General features: G+C 35.5%; 1 protein-coding gene across 1 annotated transcript in view; it reads left to right on the top strand.

Annotated features, from left to right (window-relative positions):
• The window catches only part of LOC128781418 (uncharacterized), a 29,398-nt gene extending 17,205 nt beyond the window's left edge, over nucleotides 1-12,193 (top strand). The window contains exons 4-6 of the mRNA XM_053928956.1: nucleotides 3,461-3,591; nucleotides 7,869-8,009; nucleotides 12,098-12,193. Of these exons, the coding sequence (XP_053784931.1) occupies nucleotides 3,461-3,591; nucleotides 7,869-8,009; nucleotides 12,098-12,193 (368 nt within the window). The remainder of the gene's footprint in view (nucleotides 1-3,460; nucleotides 3,592-7,868; nucleotides 8,010-12,097) is intronic.
• Nucleotides 12,194-12,955: the final 762 nt, after the last annotated feature.

The raw sequence follows: 12,955 nt of genomic DNA, 5'->3' as shown, positions 1-12,955 counted from the left end.
GTTCAAAGCAATACAGGCCTACCCAAAAGAGATAGAAAAATTACAAACAAACAACCTAACACTACATATAAAAGAACTAGAGGAACAACAACAAACAATGCCCAGAGCAAGTAGAAGAAAGGAAATGAGATCAGGGCAGAATTAAATGACATAGAGACTAAAATGACAATCCAAAGAATTAATGAATCCAGGAGCTAGTTCTTTGAAAAGATGAACAAAATTGAAAAAGCTTTAACCAGACTTATCAAGAAAAAAAGAAAGAAGATCCAAATAAATAAAATCAGAAACAAAAGAGGAGAAGTAACAATTGATACCACAGTAATACAAAGGATTGTAACAAATTACTATGAACAACTATTTGCCAAAAAGCTGGACAACCTAGGTGAAGTGGACAAATTTCTGGAAACATACAATCTCCCATCTGAATCAAGAAGAAGGAGGAAACCTCAGCAGATCAATAACAATCAGTGAAATTGAAGCAGTAACCAAAATAATCCCAGCACACAAAAGCCCTGGACTGGATGGCTTCAAACGTGAATTTTACCAACATTCAAACATCCTTCTCAAACTATTCCAAAAAATTGAAGAAGAGGTAAGACTCCCAAACTCTTTTTATGAGGCCAGTATTAAACCAATTCCAAAACCAGGGAAAGACACAACAAAGAAAGAAAACTAGAGGCTAATATCTCTGATGAATATAGATACTAAAATCTTCAACAAAATATTGGCAATGCAGATCCAGCAATACATTAAACAGATCATACACCATGATCAAGCGTGATCTAAACCAAGGATGCAAGGATGGTATAATATTTACAAATCAATAAAAATAAAACATCACATAATGAAAATGAAAACAAAAATCACACAATCATATCACTAGATACTGAGAAAGCATTTAGCAAAATCCTCAGCAAGAACACTCAGCAAAATGGGAATAGAGGGAGCATACTTCAACATAAAGGCCACATACAAGAAACCTACTGCCAACATCATGTTCAATGAGCAAAAAACGAAATCATTTCCCTTAATACCAGGAACAAGACAAGGTTGCCTGCTTTCCCCACTCTTATTCAACATAGTACTAGAAGTTCTAACCACAATAAGTAGACAATAAAAAGAAATAAAAGGTATCAAATTTGGAAAGGAGGAAATAAAACTCATTATTGGTAGACAACATGGTAGTTACATAGAAAACTCTATATTCTCCACCAAAAAACTACTCAACCTAATAAGTGAAATCTGCCAAGTAGCAGGACACACAGTCAATATTCAGAAATTGAGGCATTTGTTTTTTTAAAGATTGTATTTATTTATTTTTAGAGAGAGGGGAAAGGAGGGAGAAAGAGAGGGAGAGAAGCATCAATGTGTGGTTGCCTCTTGCGTGCCTCCTACTGGGAACCTGACCTGCAACCCAGGCATGTGCCCTGATTGGGAATTGTACCAGAGTGCTTTTGGTTCTCATGTCAGCACTCAATCCACTGAGCCACACCAGGTAGGGTAGAAATTGAGTCATACTTGTACACCAACAATGAAATATTAGAGAAACTAAGAAAAAATCCCATTTACTATAGCAACAAGAAATTTAAAGTAACTAAGAATAAATTTAATCAAGGATGTAAAAGATCTGTATTCAGAAAACTATAGAACACTGAAGAAAGAAATCATGGAAGATATGAGTAAATGGAAGCATATACCATGTTCACAGATCAAAAGAATAAACATCATTAAGATATTCATACTACCCAAAGCAATCTATCAATTCAATGCAATATCAAAATACCGATGCCATATTTCACAGATATAGAATAAATATTTCAAAAATGTTTATGGAATCATAAATAGCCCTGAATAGCCTCAGTAATTCTTAGAAAGAACAAAGTAGGAGGGTTCACAATACCTGATATCAAATTATATTTCAAGGTCACTGTAGTCAAAGCAGTCTGGTGCTGGAATAAGAACAGACACATAGATCAATGGAACAGAACAGAGAGCCCAGAAGTAAACCCATGTCTCCATGGTCAATTAATATTTGACAAAGCGGGCAGAAACATAAAATGGAGTAAAAATAGCCTCTTCAATAAATGGTGTTGGGAGATCTGGACAGCTACATGCAAAAAATAAATAAATAAATAAAATGAAACTACACCATCAACTTATACCATACTCCAAAATAAACTCAAGATGGATGAAAGACTTAAATATAAGTCATGACACTGTACTAGTCCTACAGGAGAACATATGCAGGAAATTTTCAGATATCCTATGCAGCAATATTTTCACTGATATATCCTCTAGGGCAAGGGATATAAAGGAAAAAAGTAAACAAATGGGACTACATCAAATTAAAAAGCTTCTGCATGTCTAAAGAAGACATCAGCAAAATGAAAAGGGAATGAACTGTATGGGAAAATATATTTGCAAATGATACCTTGCCCAAGGGTTTGATCTCCAAAATATATAAAGAACACACACGATTCCACTCCAGGAAGACAAACAATCCAATTAAACAATGGACAAAGGACCTGAACAGACAATTTTCCAAGGAGGACATAGAGAGGGCCCAGAGACACATGAAAAAATGCTCAGCATCACCAGCCATCAGAGAGATGCAAATTAAAACCACAATGAGATACCACTTCACACTAGTCAGAATAGCCATCATAAACAAATCAACAAACAACAAGTGCTGGTGAGGATGTGAAGAAAATGGAACCGTAGTGCACTGTTGGTGGGAATGCAGACTGGTGCAGCCACTGTAGAAAACAGTAAGGAATTTCCTCAGAAAATTAAAAATGGAACTTCCTTTTGACCTGGTGATTCCACTACTGGGAATATACTCTAAGTATCCTGAAACATCAATTCAAAAGAACTTATTCACCCCTATGTTCATAGTAGCATTATTTACAATAGCTGGGGGTTGGAAACAGTCAAATGCCCTGATGACTGGATGACTGGATTAAAAAACTTTGGTACATTTACACAATGGAATACTACACAATAAAAAAATAGGAGGTTCTACCTTTTTCAACAGTGTGGATGGAACTGGAGAGAGACTATTATGCTAAGTGAAATAGGCCAGTTGGCAAAAGATAAATACCATATGACCTCACTGATAACAGGAATCTAATGAACAAAATCAATTAATTCGAAAAGTAGAACCAGAGTCATGGAAACATGGAATAGGCTGATAACTGTAGGAAGGGAGGAGGGAGAGGGAGAATGTTGGAAGGGGAAGCGACTAGTCAAAGGACATGTTGAAATGATGCATGGAAATGGACAATGGAGAGGGGATTGACAGTGAGAGGGTCGGGTGGAGGGGCAAAAGGAAAAAATGATATTGGGATATGTGTAATAGAATAAACAAATAAATCAATGAATAAATAACTAAATAAAATACAAAGTTACTTAGAAAAAAAGTATGCAAATTAACCCTCCCTCTGTCTTTTGTTCTGTACAGGTTTTCAGTGGATTGGAGATGTCCCCCTCATTGCTGAAAGAAATCTTCTTTACTCAGCTACAGATTCAAATGCTAAACTCTTCCAGAAACATCCTCACACACTGAGAAATGATGTTTTACCAGCTCTCTTGGTAAATACCAGAGATTTACCTGAGTATCCTAGCCCAGCCAAATTGATTAATAAAATTAACCATCATAACTGACAATTGCCATGAAACATACAATATACTAGGCAACATGCTAAAGATTGTCATTTAATTATCACAATAAAACTAGAACAAAGATATAATTATACATTTGCATCTGGAAAAAGCTGAGATTTAGAGAGATTAAATTCATGAGTAGACATAGATTTCTAAATACAAATATATCTTATCCAAAACTACTTTGATGAATTTTGATGTATTTAATTATTTTAATTGCTATTAATATTAGTATGGATGCAAATTATCTAAGTTATTGAACGTTAGGAACATATTCAACCTTCAAAATCACCATATGAGGTGGAACCTATCATTATTCACTTTATAAATGAGGAAACTGAGGAACAGAGGGCTTATTATGTTAAAATATCTTTGTATTTCAGAAAAACCCACACTTTTAATAATGTGTTATGACTTTAATTAAGTACTCATTTTAACAACAATTTTATTTAGAATTTTCTTATATTTATATTCTTATTTAAAACTATTATGGAATGTATAAGGGGAATACAAAAAACCCAGAATTATATTCTGGAGGGCAGGCCCATTATAGTACAGGCTTCCTCTACTTGGTGAGTTTTTTAGGAACCCATCTGTATCAGTGTACCAGCTGGTATTGTTGTGAGAGGCTGCATTTACCTTTAGTGAAATTTTTTTGAAGACTCTTTCAACGCGTTTGCCCATTTCATGATGGATGATTTACAAGTGCACCTGCCCATACTGGGCTGAGTGTTCAGCAGTTTTTAACCAAAAAACTGCATGACCACCGCGACCCACCATCCTTATTCACCTGATCTCTCCTGGAGTGACTTTTTCTCTGTTTCCCTGGATGCAAAAAGTCCACAAAGGGAAACGTTTTGCCCACATGGAACAGATGAAACAAAAAAAATGGCAGAAGCACTAAAAGACATCAAAATCAACGAGTTCAAAAACTATTTTTCAGCATTGGAAAAACATCTCAATAGGTGTATTGCATCAAATAGAGAGTATTTTGAAGGTGACTGAAGTTTAAACAGGTACAAATAAATACATAATTTTTAATAAATAAATTCCATTTTTGGGGTCTGCCTCATATTTTTTGTGCCATAATCATTAGGTGAAGTGGGAAGCTTGTAATTTTTGTGAGCTCCAGAATATCAGAGAAATTATTACAGAAAGTTCAACAGAGCTCACCCGGTAGTCATCTGGACCTGCATGTTTTTTAAGGGCAATCCTGTTAGCCTATTCAATCTATGGCATCATCGTAAGTCATGCATTTCCTAACGTTGCCTTAGCACATTACTAGTGGTTGCCTTCTTCATATTGCATTAGTGACCTATTAGCCACATGTCATTTAAATGGGGATTATCCCATCTAATTTTCTGAACTTATTTTGGTTTAATTTATTCTCTCTACTTTTGTAGGCAATCTAAATGAATGGCATCATTCTTCATATTGTTAGTTGGTAGTCATATAAATTTTCCTTGGTTTGAATTCTTTAAGTTATTTTGAATTCTGCTAAACTGTCCTTATGGTTTACAAGAGACCTGTAAAGAGAATGGTGGAATCGCAAATAAAATCTTTTATAATACAAATCTCACTCTAGTGCAACAGAAATGAAACTGAGATGAATTCAACACGTCATAAAATTTGAAAGTGGGAGAATTCTTGCTTTAAAATCTTGGAGAAAATACTCAGAACCAATCATAATGGCATACAAATTCCCTGTACCCAATGTATGTGCATTCCTATTTCATTTATTATCAACTTAGGAATCAAAACCACAAAGAGTGAATGAAAAGTTATTAGATGGGTAACAATATTAATTTGCTTCAAACATTTGTGAAATCCCTATACAGGAAAGTGTCACATTTTTATAAGGCTCTGACCTCATTCTCTTGGTCCACCCTGGAGGTCACTTGCAGATTTAATAAGGTGAATGAATGGCTTCCTAGCTCAGAAACCTCAGTCTGAGGTTTCTACCTAGAGAATCACATTAAGTCTGGCGAAGGAGGAGGTCAGAGATGTGGGGCAGCTAATGCCCACAGAGAAACCTTCAAACAATAAGGAGATTTGTTGGTAGATAAGTACTTGTTTCCTCACCTCTTGGTGGGAAAATTCCCTCAGCAAATAGCCAGCAAGTCTGAGCCCCATTTGATGCTGCAACAGGCAGAATCTCCTCCTTTTTGTTAAGACTGAATAATATTCTATTGTACACGTATATACATTATATATGTGGTGTGTATGTTTATTTTCTATATATATATCACAATATTTTTATCTATTCATCTGTTCATGAGCACTTAGGTTGTTCCCATATCTTGGCTAGTGTGAATAAAGCTACAACTATATTACAATTTCAGTCAATATCAATATTTATTATACTTGATTTACATATTTTATTCTACTTGTTTTTAAATCTTTATGAAATTATAATGTACATACAGAAAAGTGCACATATTGTAAATGTATAACAAAGTGAATTTTCTCAAACTGAACACGTATAACCAGCACCAAGACAAAACAAATAGGGTATTACCAGCACTCTTAAATCCTCCTGCTACAAACAGTCCTTTTCAGTTACTACTCACACTAACAAACGTAAACACTATTCTAGCTTGTATGAGTCTTTTAAACAAATAACACACACCCTATTGTTTCATATATATATATATATATATATGTATGTATGTATATATATACACACACATATATATACACACACATACACAAATATATATGTATATATATCCTCTTTTATTGCATATTAATTCTAATCTAAAGATAATACCACTCCCTAACCTCACCATGCTTTACATACAAATACACATAAAATTTTTCCAAAAATTTTGTTAGAGAATTCTTTCCTCAAATAAAAATAAACTAAAACCTGGATTTAGTGATTTGAACAGACATCTAAATATAATAAAGGGATAAAAGGCATATTTTGCATTATATGGGTTTAGACTAACTAGAAAAGTAGTATTCGATGTTCATACATTATATAAGAAACATACTGACTTTTTGAGACTTACTGCCCCTTTCTACCATTCACTGGTTTATTTTGCTAAAAAAACACTGCAGTTCCATTAATAATATCCCTGTACTGAAGCATTAGATTCTAACTTTAACCCAGGTTTACAAGTAACTGCTTTATTTGGATTTAAGTCGTATTCTCTGTTGAAAGTATCAGATGACTGATACTTTCAGAATAATGTTCCAGAATAATAGTTTTTATTAGAATACATCATTTGATTAAAAAACTAGTTTTGAATTTATAAAGTACTCGAAGTAATTTTAACAGTGACATAATGCAATGTATTTCTGGAACAGTCTTTGCCTACAATACAGAGCAATTCCATGTTCATTAGATACTTCCTTATACAACAGACACATGCCTGAAGGAACAATTATTGCAGTGTCTGAGTCAGTGTACCATCTATTCAGCTAACATGTAGCCCTCTCCTTGTTAACACAGAAATAAAGAGCTGATAGTGAACTTCATTAAGCTACTTATTTGCATTTCAGAATAATGCCTGGCTTTTATGTTCATTTTCCATCTTGAGTTAATATTTTTAAAAAAATTATACTGTAAATAGGAAATTAATAAAATGTATCTGTTTCATCATCACTCTTTGATAAATTCTAGGCCCATAATAAAAGTTTCATGTTTTTTCCTTCTGTAATGACATGGAGCAAATATATACTCTGTTAGTTCAAATAATAACAATTGTATTTAGTTAATAAAACAAGTCAACACAAATACTGATTTCTCACCAAGTACAAAATAAAATTACATACAAGAAACTTAAATTTATTATAATTCATTGAAAATAATTGATAGTGTCTATTATTTTGACCTTAATGTTCCAGCTACCTGAAGACTTCATTCTCAAAAACACTGACTTTGAGGCTGTAGAACCGAACATTCTCTTGTCTACATTGTTTATTCTGTGGATAGCATATACTTATAATTTTTCATAATCTGAGCATTTAAAATATATGCATTTAAAAATGTGTTTACTTAAAGATGTTCAATCTATCTTTTGAAATCAATCTTTGAAGAAAATATTTAAATGCATACATTTTCAGGGATGATGCAAAGGGGTAATACAGAAAAAGTGTCTAGCATTAATCTTTTAGCTCTCCACTAATAATTCCAAGCATGTGAGTTATAGATCAGTGAAAAAATAAAACTAATTTTAAAATGTACTTGTTTTTCTCAGGTGTCATTGCTGGCACGGCCGGTTGAGGCTTTTACGAAAGAGGGATGTTGTGGGCATTTGCTCCTGGCAGTGGCAGTGTGGGAAATTTGGTCACTACATCCTCTGAGAACTCAACCAGAAAGTTCAAACATGAAGTTCTGTGTATATGGACTGCTACCTAAATCTATATATTTGTCTGTCTGTCTGTCTTTCTGTCTGCCTATGCAGATGATAGAGAACTAGCAGTGCAGTAAAAATCTCTGGGCTAAGATCTCAGAAAAGTTGGGGACCCACTGTAGCAAGCCCAGCATTTGTAGCCCCTTCTCCCCAAGAAGAATGACCATATTCCTGAAGAAGTGGCTGAAAGTCTGAAAAGCAAAGCAAAATTGTCAACCTATTCAAGAAGTTAGAGGGGCAGAATTTGTGATATAGGGCCCACCCAAAACGGAGTCTGGTAAAATACCAAGTTTCACTTGGAACCCCAAAGGAATGCAAATGAGGAGTAAGGTGGAAATTAGAACAGAACAGCCCTCGGTGGGCCTGAATAACAGCTTCGAGTCAGCTGCAGCACATACGGGATTAAAGTGATCTGGAATTGCTAATGCACAGGCTGCCCGCCAGAAGCAATTGTAAATTCTCTCTAGAGAAAGGTAATGTCATCTTAGGTTTCCAGTAAGTCCTATAATTATTATAAACAATACTGATCACTCAATCCAAAATAATGAAATATGTGAAAACGAAGACAAAGTGATTGTTATGGGATTAACTGTGTCCCCCACAAGTTTATACGTTGAAGTCTTTATCCCTAATACTTAAGAATGTAACTGTGTTTGGTGATAGGACCTGTAAAGAGGTAAATGAGGCGAAATGAGGTCAGATGGCTTGGCCCTAATCCAATATGTTAGTGTCCTATGAGAAGAGGAGATTAGGACAGAAACATCCTGGAGGGAAGTCCACGTGAAGACACCAATAAAAGAAGGGCATCAACAAGCCAAGGAGAAATGCTTTAGAAGGAACCAAACCTGCCAGCACCTTGACTTTGGACCTCTAGCCTTCCTGACTAAGAAAGGAGGAATTTCTGTGCCTTGAGCCACCCAGTCTGTAACACTGGACAATGGCAGACCGAGCACACTGAGACAGAGACCCGAGTCCAGGGGAAACAACATAAAATGAAAAGAGAGAGTCCAGATGTAGAGGGATAAACAACTGACCTAAACAAACAAACACACAAACAGAAAAACAAGCTCATGTTTAATATAAGCAAGAAAATAAAAAAAAAACCCATAGCTGACACAGAAATAGAAACTATTATAATAAACCAAATGGAATTTCTCTAATGGAAATATTCAGAACTGAAATAAAAAAGATGAGTTTAATAATATATTTGATGGATTGTCTAACCACTATGCTATATACCTGAAACTAATACAAAATAACATTGGATGTAAACTGTAATTAAAATATTAAATTAAAAAGTAAACATTTGATAGAGATAAAGATCGAATGTTGAATAGGATGAAAATTGCCAGAATTGAAATGTGAAAATTTAAAAGAATGGAGAACACAGGCCAGAGTATATGAGACTGAGACAAGAGTTTAAAAAAAAAAAAAAAAAGTTTGGAGCCCTGGCCAGGTCCCTCATTGGCTGGAGCATCGTCCCATACACTGGGAGGCTGGGGGTTCAGTCCCCATTCAGGGCACATTCAGAAGGCAGCTGATCAATATCTCTCTCTCTCTCATAAATCAATAAATATATCCTTCAGTTTGTATTTTTAAAAAGTCTATGCAAGTGTTTGGAGTTCAAAGAGGAAAAGAGAATATATGACAGATATAAAGATACAGTAGCTGAGAATTTTGAAAACTGATGATGATAGCTTCAGATTAAGAAGCAAATAAAGGATATGTACCTACACATAACAAGATAAATGTTCTAAAAACAAGAATGAGAGAAATGACAAAGAGAAATGACAAAAACTCATAGGAGGAAGAACGAATTTCCTATAAAGGAGTCACAATGGGATTGAAGTCTGCTTTCTCAAACAGAAAAACAAGATTGAAGCCATATGACAATGGAATAATATTTGCAAGGTATTAAATGGAGTTAAACATTTCATGCCAAGAGAAAATATTCTGCCTAAATGAAATGAAGAGGTCTTGACAGTAAGAAAAAAATGCTTACTCTTATAATAACAAAAAATGCAAAATAAAACCACTAAAATGCCATTTTTTATTGATCAGAGTGGCAAACATTAAAGCTTGAAAATGTCATGTTAGCAAGACGTAGAGAATGGGCACTCTTGTATACTACAAAAATCACTCAAAAACTGTGGAGAGAAATTGGGTGATTTGGAAAATGACATATGCATTTCCTCTTTTATCCAGCAATTCTTTTCTCTAGGGAATTCTCTCAGGTACATACTGACAAAATACATAAAAAGACCTAAGTACAACAAAATCTAAACCTTTAGCAGTGCCGTTTGTAATAGCAGAAGAATAAAATACAACACAAATATACGTCCATGGGGACTGATTCAATGCATTAGGGTATGAGACATTTAGCTGAGGAGATTTCCAAGTTCAGTGTCGAAGATGCAGCCTGGTTCATCCTTGCTGCTTGCAGTAAAATTTGGGAAGGGAGCAATACACTGAGGTAAGACTTGTTAAACACAAGATTCACAACTGACGATTTAGGAAATTCCCAGTCCACCCAGATGGGAAAAGAAGCTAAAACTGAAAAATTCACTATCAGGAAAGTGCTCTAGAGAAAATTCTGAATGTGACCCTAAAACGCTCTCCCCTAGAATCTCAGAAAATCAAGAGTATTTGCTCACACAAAATGACTCTGAGAGATTAAGAGGATGACTCAAAGATCCCCTCAACGACACTAGGCGGCCCCTATCAGACATGGAGACAATGTTCCTCAGCTGTGTCAGAAGAAGCAAAAATAGAGAAGGAATTATTCAGCTCAGATCTCTGGAGCGGGGTGTAGAGGGAATCCTTTCAAAATGTATACATATATCAAATCATCACATTGCACACTTTAAATGTCTTACGATTTTTGTCAATTATACCTCAATGAAGCTGAAAAAAATCACTTGATGAGCCTCTTATCTAGTGGAGTGAATTCCTGTGACATATTTAGGAGACAGGAAGTTCTTGTTTATACCAGCAGAAACACCACCAGTCTAATCCCGAAAAGTACAGCAGCAAATCCTTTAGAAGGGCATCCTACAAAGTCCCTGAATAGTCCTCCTCGAAACAGTCAAGGTCATCGATAACAAGGAAAGTTTGGAACCTGTGCAGAAAAGCCTGGGGAAGCATCACACCAAAATGTAACACAGTATCCTAAATGGGATCCTGGAAAGGAAAAAGAACATTGGTGCTGCCTGGTGTGGCTCAGGGGTTTGAACTCTGGTCTCTGAACCAAAGGGTCACCAGTTCAATTCCCAATCAGGGCACATACCTGGGTTGTGGGCCAGGTCCTGAGTAGGGGGCGCACAAGAGGCAACCACACATTGATGTTTCTCTCCATTTCTTTCTCGCTCCCTTCCCCTCTGTCTATAAATAAATAAGATCCTTTAAAAAAAAAAAAAGGAAAAGAACATTAGGTAAAAACTAAGGAAATCTGAATAAAGTATGAACTTAAGTTTATAATACTGTATCAACCCCATTTATTAGATGCAAAAAATATCCTAATATAAAATATTAATAATAGAAGAAAGTAGGTGTGCAGTGTGTGGAAACCTTCTGTAGTATCTTCTTGTTTTTCTATCTATGTAAAACTTTTAAAAAATAAAGTCTATTTTAAAATATGGATTGTAAACAAGAAAGAACTTATCTTCACTGATATAAAGTTGTGTATAGCAAAAACTATCTTCATCAGTTTTTTTCACTTTTTTATTCAGAATTTACAAATGAAATTCCATATGAAAGTATACAGTTCAGTGGTTGTTAGTGTGCTCACAGTGTTATATGACCACCACCACTATCTAATTCTAGAATGTTTTCATTACCCCAAAAAGAAATCCCATGCCCATTAAGCAGTCACTCCCCACCTCCCCCTTCTTCCCAGTCCCTGGAAATTACTAATACTTTCTGTTTCTATGAATTAGCCTGCTCTGACACTCCATATAAATCACATCATGCAGTATGTGGCTACTTGTATCCCACTTTCAGTTAGCATAATGTTTTCCAGGCTCATCTGTGTGGTGGCATGCATCAATGCTTCATTCCTTCATACTGTTTTGTAGAAGGTTCTGGATAATACAGGCATATCTCCCGAAAGTAAACACTTCAGATTTACAGTCCTCACAAAGATGGCCCTGGAAGATATCAGTGAAGATTAACCTCCCACTAGGCAGTAGTTCTAATAGTATCTGTCTACTGTCTACTTTGGATGGACTGAGAGAACCAGAAGTATGGATTACACCGACTGATGTAATAGTAGTTAATGGTTGTCCATGGTTAGGTTGGATGGATAGGGACTTGGGAAAAACATGAATGGAAGATTGGTGAGAAGGAGCTCTTGGGAAGATGTGTGTGGCTAGACTTCTCTGAATGGGCACGGACTGAAGGTTTTTTTTTTTTTTAACTTGTGAATTGTAACCCAAAGGCATACACTTTTGAGAAGCCTCAAAAGGATAAGGTAAACAACTGACTCACTCTATGGATATCAATAAACTCTTCCCCAGACATAGCAGTGTTTATTCAATGGGCCCATGAACAAAGAGGCCACGGCAGTAGCGATAAATATGAATGAATTTCAACAATATGGACCACCATTTACCAAGGTCGACATTGACAATGCTACTGCTGAGTGCCCAATCTGCCAGGAACGGAGCCCAACGCTGAGTTTTCTATATGGCACCATTCCTCATGGGGAGCCTGCCACTTGGAAGCAGCTTGATTAGATTAGATTGGGCCTTTGCATGACAAAGCAGGTAGTGATACAACTTCAATGTAATAGAAATATTTTCTGAGTATAGATTTGTCTTCAAGGCCCACAGTGCTTCCCCTGGCACCACTATCTATAGACAGAGTACATTCATCACTGTCACGTGATTTTACCCACACCGATTCTGACCATGAAACTAATTTCTCAGCATGAG

This window comes from Desmodus rotundus, chromosome 7 (genome assembly GCF_022682495.2).
Source record: "Desmodus rotundus isolate HL8 chromosome 7, HLdesRot8A.1, whole genome shotgun sequence".
Classification (NCBI taxonomy): Eukaryota; Metazoa; Chordata; class Mammalia; order Chiroptera; family Phyllostomidae; genus Desmodus; species Desmodus rotundus.
Note: the sequence above shows the minus strand (reverse complement) of the source record. Positions and strands in the feature narration are given on the sequence as shown.